This window comes from Geotrypetes seraphini, chromosome 12 (assembly GCF_902459505.1).
Source record: "Geotrypetes seraphini chromosome 12, aGeoSer1.1, whole genome shotgun sequence".
Taxonomy (NCBI): Eukaryota; Metazoa; Chordata; class Amphibia; order Gymnophiona; family Dermophiidae; genus Geotrypetes; species Geotrypetes seraphini.
Window position 1 is genome coordinate 23,444,253 of NC_047095.1, and position 19,456 is coordinate 23,463,708.

The window sequence follows — 19,456 nt, forward strand, 5'->3', positions numbered from 1 at the left end:
GACTCTGTATAGTCCATCTATGTGCGATTCTCAAAAGCCGCTTAGGTGGCTTCTGAGACCGGGCGACCTATACAGAATCCGGGCCTATGTGCTTAAAAATGTAAAACTTTATGGCATAGCAGATTCAGCTGCTGCCAAAGAATTTAAAAAATACCTGAAGAACACCAGAAGAAAGTATTATGCATTTTCAGTGTTGATTAGACTGGTTTATTTTACAAGCAGACTGGGATATGGACATTTATACATTGAAAACGGCAGCCAAAGCTCCTAGCTTTAAATCATGTAAATACTGTGCCACCTTGGTATTGTGTGCCAGTGCCAAGGGCGATTTCAAATGCAAGCGCTTATGGTCGACAGAGTACAAAATCCTTACATACTTAAAAGGAAAGCACCTGAACTGCATGCTAGTTTCTTGGTTGTCTATTCTTAGCACTGGCTGGTTTTCTAGCACCAAGATTTTTATCGATTGTAAATGTCCCATTTGAATGAATAACTATACTTTATATGATTTGCACGACACCATGTAGAATGAAATTACAAGGGTGACTGCCTTTATGAAGTACAGACCAACATAAAACTTACAATTCTGTTAACAGCATAACAATAGTAAAATGACCAAATATAAATATAAATACAATGAAGGAAGTAAACTCAAAATCAGCAAATTGAAAATAACAGGACTATCATGAAACAATTTAAAAAATATATTTAACAGCACTGAAATTCAAAACACCAGAAATAGAATAACAATGTCAGCTTAATGCCTATAAAACACTTATGAAATTTGTCTAAAGTTCTTGTTTTAAGCAAGCAAAATAGCTGCTTACTTGACTTTATAAAAGAGATATCTGGACTCTTCTTAACATCATGGAAATGCTCCGGCACAATTTATACCTTCTGCTCCAAAGACGATGTAAATGTGGCCTGCACTCTACATTTACAGTGTCATAAACACTACGACTCTTTCTCAGCTCTGCCCATTCTTCACCTGCAAGATATATTTATTTATTAAAAAATGTATATACCACATATAACGATGCGGTTTCCATATCACCTACATAAAATCTTGTTTCCCTCTGATTATCACATATGTGTAAATATTTTTATTAAAGGTTTCAATAAAGTGCTAGAACAAACAGACAAATGTCCAAATCAGAGTCTCTTACATGAGCACAAAACAGTCCCCACCCCCCCACCCATGGCTAATAAGTCAAAGTCCAGTACACATCTGATGGCAAGAAGTCCTCGTCACAAATTCAATAATCTACCATGAGCATGGGGCGTAAGGTCCATCCAAAAATGCTCCCAAATCTGACAAAAGCGATGACCCAGGCCCCTCTCAAGATCACTCACTTGTCTCCGCTCCAAAGTTGCATGTACAATCATCAAAGATCTCCACTGACTGTAAGAGGGTGGGTCCCGGGACAACAAGTTAGTCAAAATAGCTTTCTTGCCCATCAGCAACACCCTTGACACAAAGGCCGTCATCCCTTTCGGTTTTGGCGTTGTTATAGTATAATATCCAAATAACGCTCTTAGTGTTGGAGACCACCTCCGGCCCCAGAGGAAAGTTGTATAGAGGTTAAGGCAATGCCAAAATTGTTGAATGTCCCAAAGAAGCATGAGCCTGAGCACACTTAGGACAATTATGATGTGGGGTGATTCCCATCCGTGATGTGCGCTCAGGTGAGATGTAGAGCCTCAAACAATCTTCAATTGTAATTCCCAATGCAGAACATTTGAGGACACCTTCTTGATGTGTTTCAGCACTCGTTGCACCTGGTGTGCTGTCAGTGAGCATTGCAGGTCCTCCGCCCAGGTTGCTGCTAAAACGTCCAGATTCGGCCCCAGTTGACACTCGGAGGCTTATAAGGTGAAAACGAAGAGGTATCCTCTGCTGTGCGGAGAGACTGATGAGTCCGATTATCACATATAACATAGACATGTCAAGACAACATTGTTAATCATCTCTGTTATAATAGGGATAGAGCACAAATTCAATCAATTCAGAAGTACAAACATTGTCAGCGCATCTACCTTGTACATGCCTATTTGGCTGTGAATTGTAAGAGCTATTTTCTGCATAGGGAAAGTGGTTTATACAGTAAAATTACTCCAAGTGTAAATGTAAGGTACTAAAGCAGTAGTAGTAGGATCTGAGGGATGGAGAAAAACAACCCAAAAAGTCATTTTGCTGATCCTGCTTCCTCTGCTGCCTGAGATCCCTTTTCCATTTCCCCTCTCTGAAATCTTCCCTATGTTCCCCCGACTCTTATTTTCCCATATTATCCAACTCCTTCCTTCCCTAGATGAATCTTTAAGATTCTCCTCCCTTCCAACACACACAAATAAATTAAGAAATGTCAGAAAAAGATCATATTTTAATAAAATAAAACATATTTACAGAATTTAATGTGCAAACATTATCCATATTTATCTACAATTTCTCACAACAATGGAAGCAGCCCCCACCCCTAGCTAGCCTATATATTTTTTTCTAATTTGGCCTAACATGGAAATAAGTTACACATCCCTACGGCACACAGTCAAATTCTATAATATCAGATTACAGTCTGTCCATCTGTCTTCTGGGATAGAGCTGCACACTTATTAATATAGAAATAGTTCTCACCCTTCTAATAAAAAACCATCCATGATTATGCAATGTTACTAAATGGCAAAACAATCACTTCCATGGCATATCAGCAGGAAATGGAATGAGATCGCTAACCAGGAGACTCCATTTTGGAATTCTGTTAGAAAACACAGGGTATAAATCAAATCCTTTCTTACCATATCTTGAAAATGCTGTAAATTGTTCATCTAAAATTTGGAAAAGTAGTTTAGAAATTCAAAATTATTACAGAATTATAGAAAGACTGTACAATGGCCAAGGTTTATTTTACTTCAAAATATTAGCAGCCATGACTTAAATTTAGATACCTAAATGACAGAAAACATCCCAACTAATGCAAAACATACAGACAAAAATTGGAATAACTTACATGGATATTTATTACGTTATTAGTTATTACAAATATAATATCAACAAAAACTACAACATAATTATGTCATTTCATGTGGTATTGAAAATAAAGACTAATAAAAAATACCTTAGGGCTCCTTTTACAAAGCCGCGCTAGCAGTTTTAACGCACGCACCGGATTAGCGCATGCTAGCTGGAAATCTACCGCCTGCTCAAAAGGAGGTGGTAGCGGCTAGCGCGTGCAGCAATTTAGCGTGCGCTATTCCGTTCGTTAAGGCCCTAGCGCGGCTTTGTAAAAGGAGCCCTTAATTTCAGCAAAAATCAGCATAAATTCAGTTTGTCCAGAAATTTTTAAAAAATTGCCAAAGTCAAACTTCCATAGTTGTCCAATACTTGTGTGAATAGCAAACGTAGAAGAACTTGAAGATCATCTTCCATATTCTTCAGAAACATCTGCATTACAAAGAAGAGCTGAATTTTAATTACACATTTACAAATACTAGTATTGAGCAAAGATAGGATTTCATGCATTCCATCGTAATATCAAACATAAGAAAACCAGCTACTGAAGTGTATAGGCTTGCAATATAAAGCATTTCAAGAGTCAGACGTCTGCGAGTTGTAAATGAGGAGAGTAAATGGGAACAAATCTTTTACTTAATATTCCTAGTCATATTTGTCAAATTCCATCTTATCTTTTCTTCAGAAAGGCACTTAAAATGTATTCATTTTTAAATCAATGTTAATTCTTTGTTGTGCGAACAATAAGAACAGATGTTAATTTCCTTTCTACGAGAAGGTTTCTGGATTTGTAGTCTAGCTTGCAGCCTTAGGGTTAAAGGTGGAATATAAGACACATTAAACAATACAACTATTTGTGACTATTAAGTTAGTCCAATGAAAGTTTATCACCTACAACTTATTTGCTCCCTCTTATTTTTATGATTTTAGGTGGACTGACATGACAACCACACACAATTCAACTGCCGAGGTGCCTCGTATATTTACTTCCACTGAAGAATGCCATAGACAAACCTGAGCTACTTTTCACTGTTACAGTACTTTCAATATCTTCATTTCAGCCTGAAAATAGCAATCACTACCAGAAATAATTTGTACATTTTGGGGGGGGGGGTCCTTTTACTAATGTGCGCTATGGGGGTAATAATAAAAAAAAAAACCACGTCTAAAAAGTGTCCTAAGTGGCTATTTGGACGATCAAAATGCCTGATCGTCCAAGTACTCATAACCAAAGCTGGTTTTTAGACGTATCTAAAAAAGCTTAGGTCTTTCCCCTGCCACTAAACGCACAGAGAAAAAAGAGGTGTGTTTAGAGGAGGGGAAAGGGCGGGCAGTGGCGGGGCAGGGCCGACCTACACCTAGGCGTACAACACCAATAACCAAAACAGTTAAAGGTTGCCTAGTAGGCACTTAGACCTTTTTCACTTAGACGAAATAAAACCAGGTCTAAGTGCCAAAAAAGGGGCTGCTGAGCTGATGGCTTCTAGCACCATCAGTTCAGCGGCCCGGCAACCTAACCATCGCGGCAGGACAGATGCCTCATCTCCCCTACTGCGATGCCATCACTCCTCTACCTGAACTGCCATGACCCGCAGCAGTTCCGGTAGAGGAGTGATGGCATCGCGGTAGGGGAGATGAGGCATCTCTCCTGCCACGATGGCTCACTCCCCCCCCACACACAACATCGGGGCAAGAGGGAGCCCAAGCCCTCTTGCCCCATGGCAGCTGCGACCCCCCCGACTCGATTGGGCCAGGAGGGAGCCCAAGCCCTCCTGGCCCAGGCGAACTCCCTACCCCCCCGACTCGATCGGGCCAGGAAGGAGCCCAAGCCCTCCTGGCCCAGGCGACCCACCTACCCCCACCCCCCCACTACATTACGGGCAGGAGGGATCCCAGGCCCTCCTGCCCTCGACGACCCCCCTCCCCCCAACGTCCGCCCCCACAGAACCCCCGATCGCCCCCCCCAGCCGACCCGCGACCCCCTGGCCAACCCCACGACTCCCCCACCCCCCTTCCCCATACCTTTGTTAGGTTGGCTGGACAGACGGGTGCCAAACCCGTCCGTCTTTCCGGCAGCCCAGAGAAGAATGGGGCCGGATTGGCCCAGCCTAACCAAAGCCCCGCCTACTGGTGGGGCCTAAGGCGCCTGGGCCAATCAAAACCAGTAGGCGGGGCTTTGGTTAGGCTGGGCCAATCCGGCCCCATTCTTCTCTGGGCTGCCTACCGGACAGACGGGTTTGGCACCCATCTGTCCGGCCAACCTAACAAAGGTACGGGGAAGGGGGGTGGGGGGGTCGTGGGGTTGGCTGGGGGGTCGCGGGTCGGCTGGGGGGGGGGCTGATCGGGGGTTCTCGGGGGGGCGGACGTTGGGGGGAGGGGGGTCGTCAAGGGTAGGAGGGCCTGGGATCCCTCCTGCCCGTAATGTAGTGGGAGGGTGGGGGTAGGGGGGTCGCCTGGGCCAGGAGGGCTTGGGCTCCCTCCTGGCCCGATTGAATCGGTGGGTAGGGAGGTCGCCTGGGCCAGGAGGGGGGGGGTGTCGCAGCTGCCGCAGGGCAAGAGGGCTTGGGCTCCCTCTTGCCCCGATCGTGTCGGGGGTGTTGCAGCTGCCGTGGGGCAAGAGGGCTTGGGCTCCCTCTTGCCCCGATTGTGTTGGGGGGGAGGGTTGATGGTTTGACATGGCAGGAGGGCTTGGGCACCCTCCTGCCTGGATCGTTGTGGGGGGGGGGATTCTGTAACCGGTGTTGTTCTTGACAGACACCGGTTACAGAATCCAGCTTTTAGGCGAAGGACTGGCTCCTCCTTCGCCTAAAAGCCCTTCTGTTGGACGTTTGGGCTTAGGTGTTTTTTTGTTTCATTATGGCTAAAAAGTGTAGACATGCTGTGGGTGTAATTTTAGACGTAGTGGAGATTGGGCGTTTAGGCAGAGGAAGGCCATAATCAAAACATGGACGTTTGTTTTGGTTATGGACACTTTCCCTGCTTCTGGGTTGAACGTTTAAGGACTTAGGCCAAAAGGGGACTTAGACGCTTTTTTTGATTATGCCCCTCCACGCGTTTTAGTGTGTGCTAAAAAGCATAGCACACCTTAATAAAGAGGGAGTAATTTTTTTTTATTTTTTTTTTTGAGGGGACATGTCCAGGGCAGATACTGAGCATCCCTGTCCTAAACAATTAGTGCATCTATATAACCATGTGCAGATAATGCAGGAGACTTTACCATCTGCAAAATGGGTGGTGGTAAATGCTCCCATTGTAATTTTAAAAAAATGGTCATGAGCTAATGCTTGGCTATTAATGAAATAAATGCACAATCAGGGGCTTTTATTATTTCTACAGTAAAAATGGCCTTAGCTTTCAAGAAAGACCTGCATATGAGGTAGCAAAACTAAGGGACATCTGTGAAACTTGGAAATCCATCCCAGATATGCATTTTGATGCATCAGGGACCTCCAGCAAAGAGGATCGGTAGCATGGAATGTTGCTGCTGCTTGGGTTTTGGCCAGGTACTAGGGACCTGGATTGGCCACCGTGAGAACGGGCTACTGGGCTTGATGGACCATTGGTCTGACCCAATAAGACTAGTCTTATATTCGTAGGATGGAGACATTGAGCAGAAAGATGACAGCTGATGCATATCACCCGATCCTGCAAAATGAACCTCACTACTCCATCTTTTGTTGAACTTAAGAACTGATTTGCAGCTCTACTGTAGAGGTAGAAGATTTAATAATATCTCAAGAACAGGAGAAAACAGAGCTCAAAAATCTCAAGCTGCTGGAGCAGTATTATTACCAATAAGAAGCAAAAGGTAGTAACGGTTGGAGATTCCCTTCCGAGAGGTACAGAGACGCCCATATCCCAACCGGACATGATGTTGAGAGTTTGCATGGTATTCAATAATACCTGCCTTCCTTCGGTACAACCGGCTTCTCTAAAATCTACATATGGGCATTCAGTGATGCCCTTAGCCAGATAAGGGCAGCTGCATATTGTCATAAACGTACCCAGGTTTAGCAGGTTAACCTCACCATGCACTGTAACTTTTAAAACAGCAGCTCCACTGCTTTCAATGCTTTAAAAAAGATTCCATATTTAAACCAGGAGGACAAAACCAGAGTATATTATTAAACTCACCATTCAACTGCACTGTTGCTTGCAAAGATGTTTATTAAAGTTTCAAGGTCTTCATTTTGGAAATGCAATTCTTCAAGGAATGTAGAAATGAACTGGGTATACAAGGGGCTCTTCTGTGCATCCTTATGTGAAATCTTGGGGGACAATCTAAAATAAAAGATTTAAATATACTGTAGAAAGAGCAACACAGCATCATTTATACAGATGGACATGATGGGTTGTGCTTAATGAACCAGTTCACAATCCCACCATAAAAAAAACAAACCACCCATAAATTTTCTTTTCTTATGTTTCTCATGATCTTGGTGACTGATAACAGTGTAATAATTTGAACAGTGGTGGTGGACTGTCAGTGTGGAAATTGCAAGGTTCCCTATCTCCCCAGCTGGGGACCATGACAGGATACAGCTGGATAAGTGCTCAATGCCTTGCCAGTGAAACAGTGGGAAGACAGAGAAAAGGACCGGCAACAGCAAACAGAATGGGAGGAAGAGGAAAAGCAATGAATTAGGACAGCGAGCAGTGGAGCCGGAGAATGTACAGGGGGAAAGCTGTGTGGCAGGTTGACAAGGTGTGTCTTGATGCACATGATATAGTATCAGTATCAGTTATGTATGCATGCAAAACCAGCATTTGTGACACAAAAATAGCTGAATTTCACCAATTATGTAAGTCGTGACGATAATCAAGCTGACTTTCATTATTTTGTGTGTTTTCCCCATTTATACTGTATACTTCGTACTACAGTACATGACTAACAGAGAAAGCAATAGAACAGGTCTTTTTTTTGGGCCAGTAACTGCCCTTATTTCAAAACTGCATTAACAGGACACTTTGTCGATGTGAATATAAGCCAACATAGAAAATGGCAGCAGGAAAACACCCACTTCCTCCATCATGTCTATCCACTTGAATCTGCCAACAGTATTCTCAGCAGGTATAAGTGGCAAAAAGGTATCCAAAATGACCAGATAACCACTGCAGAGACAAAGTAAAGACCCCCACACACTCCCCCCAGTGTTCACTTACCCTCTCACACCCCCACAAAGATCAGAAGAAAAACGTACACGCCTGTCTCCAAAACAAGAGCACATGCTATAGGAAAGCTTAGTAGAGCTGCACACAGGTCTCTTAAATAGCCTGAGGGCTGGGCGAGTGAACCATAGAAAGGAGGACCCAGGCCCATAAGCCACTCTAACCACTACATTTATGGTGGAACATATGCACCTACCAAAATCCCCCCAAACCCTACCGTACTGCCCTATAGGTGCCACCTGCAGCCATACGGGCTATTGGAGCTGTAGACAGGTAAGAATAGTGGGTTTTGGGGGGGGGCTCACCATTACCTATAAGGAAGTTCTGGTGAGATGTTTATATAGCACCCTTTTTGTGAAGTTCACAGCAGTGCCCTGTAAGGTGTCCCCACTGCTCTGTTGCCATGTCTGGGTGGCCAGTCCATCAAAGGATAGGCCCCTGCCATGGTCTTGTTCTGGGCATTTGGGACTTAGATGAAATTTTGACAAATTAGATTAGTCCACTCAACAGAATGAGATTCCCAAACAGGGCCCCTGCTTCATCTTAGCTTCATCAGGGAAACAGCGCAAATTATTCTGCTTCACCATCTCATCTATGGAGTGGACTAATATAATGGCAGTGGAGGTTATTGACCGTGAAGATTTATGTGCACATTCCAGGTTTTAAGATTCTGCTCTCCTCTGTTCAGCGCCATGATGTAATGGACTTCAAACAGATGGGGGGGGGGGGGGAGGTTGTTTTGGATGTTTTGCCACTTATGAAAAATAGTGCTTTGAAAAATTTAAAGTCACTGAAAAGTTTTGATAAAATGTAGTTTTTCTGTCCAAGGATGTGTTTTCTTGTTTCAACATCGACTTGAAATAGGTTGGTCTGTGGGATATCAGCCGTTGTCTATATCCCCGACGACACTGAGGTCTTTTCTCCATCTTTAAGTTTGACTATTACGATTTAACTAATCTTGTCTTTTGTTTTTATCTTGGTTTGCTTCTTCTTTGGATGGTTTCTGTGATAAGATTAGTTTTGACCTTTGCAGCTGCCCCTAAATTTTGGTTTGTTTTTTTAACCATTCTCCTCATTTTATCAGAGTCTCCTTTTTTGAAAGTTAAATGCTAATGTATTGGATTTCCTGTGTCTACTTAATCTAGAGATTATATGAAATCTGATCATGCTATGATCACTGTTATCAAGTGGCCCCAGCACTTTTACCTCCTGTACTAAATCATGTGCGCCACTAAGGATTAGGTCTAGAATTGTTTCCTCTCTTGTTTCCGGAACCAGCTATTCCATAAAGCAGTCTTATTTCATCAAGAAATTTCACCGCCCTTTAATGCAAATAATGTACAGTCAAACCTTGGATAGCGAGTAACGCAGTTTGCGAGTCTTTTGCAAGACGAGCAAAATATTTTCTTCATTTTTAACTCGCTAAACGAGCGGTATCTTGCACCACAAGCACTTGGACGTGCACCGCGTCATCACAGTACACACAACATATGCGCATCGCATTGCTGAGCGCATAGCCGAGCATACCTGAATGCAGCAATTACCGTATTTTCAGGCATATAACGCGCGCGTTATACACGATTTTTACAAACCGTGCACGTTATACGTGTGAGCGCGTTTTACAACTTTTTTTTTTCAATCCGGCATCCCCCCTGCGAACCGGCATCCTCCCCCCCTGCTCGCGTCACCCCCTCTCCCCCGCGATCCTACATCCCCCCCCAGCACCGCAAAACATCTCATGCTCAAAGCCTTCTGGTCTCGCTCTCTCCGAGATTATCTTGGAGAGAGCGAGATCAGAAGGCTTTGAGCATGCGCAAATGCTCAAAGCCTAGTCCAGCCCGGTGCAGGAAGAAGGAGGATCTCTCTCGCACCGCACCGCACCGCCCAGCCCAGCCCAACCCAACGAGGGAGGATCTTCAGGCACTGGCACTGGCACATCCTGTGCATTGGTGCTGGTGCCGGTGCTCAATCGGGTAAGAGATGTTTTGCGGTGCTGGGGGGGATGTAGGATCGGGGGGGGGGTGACACGAGCGGGGGGGGGAGGATGCCAGTTCACAGGGGGAATGCCGGATTCGAATGAAAAAAAAAAAATGCTCTCTCAGGTAAGCGAGCGGGGGGGAGGATGCCGGTTCGGAGTAGGCGGGAGGAGGTTTTAGCATGCGCGGTATACGCGTGTGCACCCTATATTAAAATTTTTTTACATAAATTTGTGTTCCCCACGCGCTATACCCGTGTGCGCGGTATATGGGTGAAAATACGGTAAGCGTAACACAAGCACGCACAGTGTACGCACACAATATACCCTAGTCCAATACATTCCGACCTTGCCTACATTGTTACACAGTCCCTGAACCCCTACTCAATCTGCCAGTGCCCAATTCCATCCCATTTGGCTCAAAGTCTGCATAGTCCTACCCAATTCCCCGAGTTTCCATCTAATCGCAATACTCTGCGGGAGTGTAATGACTGCTCTAAACAAGCGAGATCTTGCAATACAAGTATGTACAGTAGATTTTATATTAAAGTTTTGGGGTTGTGGAACGAATTGTCTGAGTTTCCATCTTTTTTCAGATCAAACAGCATTATGGGGTAAGGATTTAGAACAAATTGCTTTTGCTTACTGACACTTATGAGGAATTTAGGAGACATCTAAAAACATATCTGTTTTCGAAGTATTTAGGCAGCTAATTTGTAAAAATTTCATTATGCACTATTTTGATAATTTTAGTGTCTCTAATTATTGGCTTTTAACTTTTTTAGTTCTATTCAACTTCTTTTATTGGTTTTGTTTTTAACTATTGTAAACCACATAGAACTTTACAGCCTTGCGGTATATAAACTGATTATTATTATTATTTCTTATGGGGAAATTCGCTTTGATATACGAGCGTTTTGGATTACGAGCATGCCTCTGGAACGAATTAAGCTTGCAAACCAAGGTACCACTGTATATGTCAAAAAATATGTATCAACATGGGGGAGCACACCAATGGTGACATTCTGTGTACAAAAATTGTATCAGCACCTGGAACTGCAGATTCATACATCACACATGCTTGAATGCTATTCCGTACATACAGAATTAGCAGTTCCTATATTTATTCACAAAACTGCATTCCAGTACATGCACAGATGTATCCGCATGCAACTCCAAGTACCTATACAATTTTTGCAATACCAGCACACCTTCTCATCTCATCCTCCATGTTTTTCTTAGATTGTGAGCCCACTAGGGACAGAGAAACTACCTGCATATAATGTATACAGTGCTGCAGTGTCTAGCAGTGCTATAGAAATGACTCGCAGTAGTAGCGGCAATACACCTCCTCTGTAATTCTAGTCACCACATCTCAAGAAAGATATACTATAGCAGAATTAGAAAAGGTACAGAGAAAGGTGACAAATATGATAAAGGAGATGGGACGACTTCCCTATGAAAAAAGGCTAAAGCAGCTAAGACTCTTCAGCAAGGAGAAGAGAAGGCTGTGGGGAGACATGAGAGGTCTATACTGAGTGGATACAAATTGCTTGTTTAGTCTTTCCAAAAATACTAGGACTAGGGGGCATGCAATGAAGCTACTAAGTTGGAAATTTAAAAGAAACTAGAGAAAATATTTTTTTTCCTCAATGTGTAATTAAACTCTGCAATTTGTTGTCAGGGAATGTGGTGAAAGCAGTTAGTTTAGCAGGGTTTAAAAAAGGTTTGGATAATTTCCTAAAAGCAAAGTCCAAAAGTTATTATTAATATGGACTTGGGAAAATCCACTGCTTATTTCTTTCTAGGATAAGCAGCATAACATCTGTTTTACTCTTTTGGGATCTTGCCAGTACTTGTGACTTGCATTAGCCATTGTTGGAAACAGGATACTGGGCTTGATTGACCTTTGGTTTATTTCAGTGTGGTAACTCTTATGTTCTTATTTTGGGTCCAGTAGTTTCTCTTTTCTCCTTTGCCCTCAACCTCAGCTGGAGCTAACACTAGGATCCCAATTCCATTTAAATTTACATACACCCAGGGTTTCTCTAGTTTTATTAACACCTTCACACTGTAGTCTGATTGTTACTGCAATGATCCTAAGGCCAAGGGTCCTCTCTAATATTATATTCAGATCTAGTTACCAGGTGCCAGCCTTAGTAAAGATCATGGCTCATCCCTCTCCTTGGCTGTGAACACTGTCTGAAGAGTGTAGAAGACTTGATGTAGGAATTGAACAACCCACCACATGGAAGCAGAGCTCTCTGATCACTGAGCCACCAGCTACTTTTAAATAAAAATCAATAAATATACTTGGAAAGCTTCATGTCATATCCTATACCAGTGATTCCCAACCCTGTCCTGGAGGAACACCAGGCCAATCGGGTTTTCAGGCTAGCCCTAATGAATATGCATGAGAGAGATTTGCATATGATGGAAGTGATAGGCATGCAAATTTGCTTCATGCATATTCATTAGGGCTAGCCTGAAAACCCAATTGGCCTGGTGTTCCTCCAGGACAGGGTTGGGAACCACTGTCCTATACCATTTAATCAAAGTAAACAAAATAATTGTAACTCGGTTAAAAGAAAGCACAACAAAATGGTTGGGAAGAGATGATAGCTTTTGTGGTCTTTGATATAAGTTCTGTTCCTACATTAGACTGAGGATTTAAACAAAAAATTAAGACTGGCATCACAGTCACATTTTAATATGCAGATCTGCCCTATGCAAGCCATCACTGAGCAGCTGCTTCTGGAGTGGAGATAGGAAGGGTAATCTTTATCCTTTAATCAGATGAAACAGAAGTGTCTCAGCCCTGTGCCAGAAGGATGCAGAGACTGACAATCTGCTCTAGTGTGTAGCAGGCATGGAAAGGAAAGACTGGCATTACAAGATGAAAGGCGTGGTCCTATCTGTGAGTAAAGACACAAGGCAATCAAAGTCTGGAGGAGTAAGGCATAAGACACATTTCTTCTCAATTAAAGCTGAATTAGCTGATAAGTGTCTGTTGACACACAGGAATCAAGACCACCAGTAAGCTGTAATCTTGAGAGAAGTCTATCATATTTGAGGCATACCTCCCACCACTCCCTATTTTTCTTTTTGAGAAACAGCTTCAACAGGGACTTTCAACCTCACAACTAGTCAGGGTTTTAGGATAAATTTAGTCTGTATTGCACCACCAATGCATATCATCCATACTCACTGGAATTCTGATTGACTGTAGGGTCAAATAGGACAGGTTTGGAAAGCCCTACTCTGAGGAATGTTTTATTTAATACTGTATAACCATAATCAAAATGATCAGGGGACAATAACTTTCTATATAGAAAGCTTCCTGGTCAATATTTAGCCTAAGGCAGTCAGCATTTATATAATCACTGACTCAATAATCCACAGTGAAACCAATTCAAACAATAAAGACAACCCCCCCAAAAAACAAAAAAAAACCCAAAAACAAAACTGTGGATGAGGATGTTCTGAAAGATGATTTATTTAACACTCTTCACAATAGGAACAAATAAAAACAAAACAGAAATCCAAGCGGACACTACACGGTCCGTGTTTGGCAAACACGCCTTCCTCAGGGGCCCAGTTGATATGGAAAACACAGATAAAAATGTAGACTAAAAAAAGTACATGCGTCTTTGAACAGGTCACGAAAATGACTTTTGAGCAGATGGAGTGGAAATTTTTCGTAGTGATAGAAATTACACCACCTATAAAATTGATTTGCCACATTGGATACTAATGATAGAATACTAAAAGAGCTATGGGAAGACATCTATTAAGTTGTACTCAAAGAAAGTAAAATTCCTAAAAGAGGTGAAGAAGAGAAAACAGGCATTGGAGAAGGCAATGTGTAGGGTCTTGTTTACATTGGCCTCTCAATAAACCTTTATATATTTCCAACTCCAGGGACCCTTCTTTTTATTTTTTTGGTATTCCATTGATCTGTTGGTACTCCATTGTGTGCTTTGAAAACGAAAAAGCCATAACAGGTGCCCAAAGAGAGCACAGGGGAGGCTAAGCCAACCACTCCCGCCCCCTTTCAAATGCTGTGCGTCATGTGGTGCAAGGGTGCTCTTCGGGTGCCCATCCAGCACAAACCTGGTTTGAATTAGGTGTAAAGAAGCCTAAGGACTCCATCCTTACCAGATTTGAGGCAAAACAAGATGATCTGAAGCTTCTGAAGAACTTTAAAAAAAGAACTGGGAAATTCAAAATGGCCGATTCTCTCCCGTTGCCAAGAAACACCTGCCACAGCGCACCCCCCACTCCAGAGGTAGAGATACCCACTCTCTCCCACTGCCAAGTGACTCCCCCGCCTCCGACGCCCCCTCCCCCTTACCTCTAAGTAGATGACCTGAGGGATGCGGATTCCCTCCTCCCAACTGGCCTGCATTGTCCAAAATGGGCTTTCCCCTCCTCGGTGCATCTTGGGACCATTTTGGACGACGCAGACCAGTTGGGAGGAGGGAATCCGTGTCCCTCAGGTCATCTACTTAGAGGTAAGGGAGAGGGGGCGTCGGAGATGGGGGAAGTGATCTGATCGGGATGGTGTGGAAAATAATAGAAAGGGGGACTTGTCTTGAAAAAGCCGTGAGGCAAAACATGTCAAACTGACAGGTCCCTTCTCGACACAAGATATATTTATATAGTAAAGCAAAGAACTAAGATAAGTTTTTAACTATAAGTTATAAGTATTTAATTAGAACACGGAGCACATAGTAAAACACAAAAATATAAAAATTTAAAATAAAGCAGGCCTGATGATGATGCCAATGCCGACACTGTTGTTTAGCCATAGTAAACACTTGGCTAACAACTGGCACGTCTGAAGACTTTGCAAAATGACACTTAAATAAGTTTTTTAAAAATAAATAATGTGCATAAATCGTGCCTGTGTGCAATCTGTCAACACTCTACACCTGGACACTCCTCTCCCAAGAAATGAACATATTCTTAACACAAATCTTCAGAGTATTCCGGATTATATGTGTCTTTAAATGTTTATGGCCTCAGCCCCACCACTCCACCACTAATATAAATTTATAGGGTAAAGAATCTAATCTAATCTTTAGTCTTGTATATCGGGTCATTCCCCAGAAGGACTTGAACCGGTTAATAAAACTTAACTTAAGGAGACATTAATGAACAACAATAGGACAAGAGAAAGTTAGTAAATATCAACATTCAGTTATCAACTAGAAAATTCTGAACAGACCAGACATGTTTCAAGGGTGCTTTTTCAAGGGTCCCCCGTGGCCGGTACTGTCATCCAACTTACAAGCAAATTGGCTGAAAAGTTTTGAAGTTTTAAGCATTACTATTGAAAGAAATTAATTTATAAATTTATAAAGAATTAAAAAAATATTGAGATGATAAAATGAATTAGAATATAGATTTATGGCTGATGATGAAGGTCCACATAATTCTTCACCCTATAAATTTATATTAGTGGCGGGGCTAATGCCATAAAACATTTAAAGACACATATAATCCAGAATATTCTGAAGATTTAGGATATATATTAGTGACTATTCCGGAACACCAGTAGTCATAAAATTTTACATCATCTTTTTTACCCAGAGGGTGGTGGACACATGGAACGGGCTTCCAGAGGTTGTGATAGGCCAGAGCACAGTACAGGGGTTCAAGGAAGGTTTAGATAGGTTCCTAAAGGATAAGGGGATTGAGGGGTACAGATAGAAGCAGAGGTAGGTTATAGAAATGGTCAGGAACCACTTCACAGGTCATAGACCTGATGGGCCGCCGCGGGAGCGGACCGCTGGGCGTGATGGACCTCTGGTCTGACCCAGTGGAGGCAACTTCTTATGTTCTTATTTTTTTGCATATTCTTATCACTGCATGTACCTTTATGCATGTTATGTTGACATATTTTAGAACAGGTCATTTACGTCTGAAAAATTAGCCCCTTAGTAAATGCACATAAATGCAAATTTTTAGACCCACAAATGCCTTTTGTATAAAAGAGAGGGAATGTGTACTTTTAGTGAACTGGTCATACAGATTATCTAGTCTTAAGTATGTCTTGCTCCCTTGGGCTTTTAGCTCAGTTGAAACTAACCCTTATTTGAGCTGTAGTATTATATTCTATTTTAACTATCCAGTGCCTTTCATACCCATTTTTAACCTCAACCATTGAAACAACTGTCCTGACAGGCAGCTGCAGAACACAACTGTGTACTTGAACATGTGTAGCTAAAGTCTGACCAATAGGTACAACTATTTTGTCTAGGACTCCTATGATCCCTCCTCCGTCCCAATGCACCGTCTTCGCTGTTCTCAGTCTCTGCTGGCTTGACGAACATAAACCATACTCAGGAATCAAATCAACTATCCCACATGGAAATGTGTACCAAGATCACTGCACCGGTATGTGTTGGCAAATGCAGTCGTATAATCTAATACAATATATCGTCCTAGATAATCTGCGTAGTGCAGCCAAAAAGAGAGAAAGGACTAAGAAAAACTAATGCTTAAAATCTACACTAACCTTGAAAAATTAAACATTTTTCTTAATCAACAAGAAGTAATCTAGCAATTTTGCACTAGTCAGAAAAAACCAAACCAGGCTCCAATAGTTAATCACTCCTTAGGCAGTGTAAGATGTGATCTGCTGTGGCGAGCTAGGAAAAAAGCCCAACATCACTATAAAGTCTTGAGTCATGGAAAGCTATGGGAAAATGAACAAATAGCTTATCTAGACAGGACAATGAAATGATCTGTTCAAGTAATTCTTCAGAAGAATCACTGTACTTGTACAAACTTGTTTTTATACACCAGAAGATCCTAGTCTTACACCATCTGGCAAATAAGTAGAAGGCAGTGGCAGCACGTCTCTTTACATAATGAAAGTTCAAAGAATCGAGTCATTTCACATCTGCTGCATATTAAACGGAAGGGAATTCATGTTATGACAGATATAATGCACTTGTGATATGTTGCTAGTATAACATCTGGTTAACATGGTATACAGGTCATTTAAAATTTTTATGTGCATGTAAAAAGAGATTAAGATTGCAACAAACTTGATTTTCGTAAAGTGTTTCAAGGGCTATATTTTTTAAGCCAAGTCATAGTTTAGCATCATTTTGTGTAGCTGAGATATTTAGAAGTCAGCAATAAATTATTTAACAAGTTTGAAAAGCATGAAGAATCATGGCTGTAGGAATGCTTTCCAACAAATTAGTGCAAGGGAGTACAGGATGTGTACGTTTATGGGAGAATGTATATATTAATATGGGGAAATGTGGGGACAGTCAATGTGTATGGGAGTTGAAGGGTGTGAATATTTGAGTTTGTGTGATGGGGAATTGGTTTGGTATGTGTTTATGTGGTTGTGATTATATGATATACTTGGGGATGTGAGTTTAGGGGGGGTATGGAAATGTGGCTTTGTAAGATTATATGGGAATGGGGATGTGTGTAAGTTTTTGAGGAGGAGTGAGTTATAAAAAATCTCCACATTAAAAACGTCCAAAACAAGCCATTTGCATATAGGAGGAGCCAGCATTTTTAATGGACTAGCCCCACAGACATGCAAGCAGAGCAGTGGGACACCCTAGGAGGCACTGCTGTGGACTTCACATTAAGGGTCATCAGGTACACTTTGCACTATAACCCCCCTGTACATTAGCGTACATTCTCCAGGAGCCACAGCTGCAATGACCAAGCAGGCCATTTCCATGTGGAAATTGGGGACCTTCAGAAAGGCATTCACTGCCTTGAGACCCAAGGTGGGCCTCCAGTCCTCTGTGCCTTTCTTAGGCATGATGAAGTATCTGAATTATCTGCCTGAACCAGAGTCAATGTTGAGTACAAGTTCTATAGCCCAAATGTCCAGAAGTTTTTTAAAGCTTGGCCCTGACTTTGGCCTCCCTTTCCAGCCTTCTGGCCAGAAAATCTACGAACAGACCCAGAGGAGGGCGATAGAATTTGATTGTGTGATGTACTTGAATGATATCCAACACTCATTGGTCCAAGGAAATTTTCTCCCACTCCCTCTGAAACACTGATAGCCTCCCACCAATATGCGGAGGCACAGCCGCCAACCTGGCATCATAGGGGCTTCTTGGAGGGAGGGTTGACACGAGCCCCTGAGGATTGCTGGTATCTTGAACTGCTGAATATAACTTTGGAAGGACCTCTGGACAGAGATCCCCTGGTTACTCGTATTGCCGAGAATGATGGGAGGGATAAAAATTGCTCCTACTCCCACCCAGAGGTTGGTGTGGCCTACATTGTGGCAAAGACTTAGGGCAGTGATCTGCCACACTGGCCATAAGGTCATCAAGGCCCCTTACCAAAAAGCATCTGTCCCTTATATGGCAGCCTGCTCAAGGTGCCTTTGGGGGCTGAGTTGCTCACCTACTGCCTGATCCAGAGCATTATGCAAGCAGAGACAGCATAAGCCAACACCTTGCTCATGACCCTGATAAGGTCAGATAAGGCACATGCCACAAAATCCACCCCCTCCAGCACAAGCTGGGGGGCAGGCATCCTCCTCCGCAGAGGGCTGCTGTTGCAGTTAGGAGTGGCAGGCCTGAGCAGCAAACGAAGCAACAGCAGCCTTGATCCCCAGAGCAAGAGCTTTAAACTGCTTTTTCAAAATCAGATCCACTTTGCAGCCCTGAGCATCTTTCAGCATTAACAGTATGTTTGGTGACCTGAGCCACCGCTGAATCTACCTTAAGCTGGTTTAATAGCTGTTAGAACGCCGGTGCAATGGGATAAAGCCTGGACATGGCCTTGGCAACCCTCAGGAACCCCCTCCAGGGTCTCCCGCTATTGTGTAACCAGTGCAGAAATATCCAGATGCACAGGAAAAAAAGGTCCGAGTATTATAACCACTCATGACCGTGCACTGGGAAGTAGAAGTAGGAACCTCCAGCTTCAGCTCTAATAGCAGCAACAATAAAGTGGTGGACCGAGGTTGACTTGAAGAGGCGGCGGGTCCGAAGGTCATCCCCCTGGCCAGAAGCCAGTGAGGCCTCTTGAATGTTGGTCCCAAACAGGGAACCAGTCATCCAGGATTTTTCTGAACCTGAATGGTGTAATTTTGATTTCACGCTTTCCTAGCTTAACATATCGTAGTTGATACAATTTTGTTTTGACATAGCATGACAGAAAGGAGGTTATGGAGGGACAGACAGAATTAAAAAACAAAACAAACCACCACCAAAACAAATAGGTATTTTCATTCATGTGAAATGTACCTACACACAATTTCAAAAATCTTTGCTAGTTATATTAAGTATTGATCCAGACACAAAGTA

At 42.7% G+C, this 19,456-nt stretch overlaps 1 protein-coding gene across 4 annotated transcripts in view; it reads right to left on the reverse strand.

Annotated features, from left to right (window-relative positions):
• Positions 1 to 203: 203 nt before the first annotated feature.
• The window catches only part of RPAP2 (RNA polymerase II associated protein 2), a 109,597-nt gene continuing 90,344 nt past the window's right edge, over positions 204 to 19,456 (reverse strand). For 3 of the 4 annotated variants that reach the window (XM_033915470.1, XM_033915471.1, XM_033915472.1), the window contains exons 12-13: positions 7,142 to 7,288; positions 2,364 to 3,439 (exon numbers count right to left, since the gene is read on the reverse strand). In XM_033915470.1, coding sequence (XP_033771361.1) covers position 3,439; positions 7,142 to 7,288 — 148 coding nt within the window. In that variant the 3' untranslated portion in view covers positions 2,364 to 3,438. Of the gene's footprint in view, positions 1,911 to 2,363; positions 3,440 to 7,141; positions 7,289 to 19,456 lie in introns of those variants that run through there. The other variant, XR_004536556.1, reaches the window with a different exon arrangement.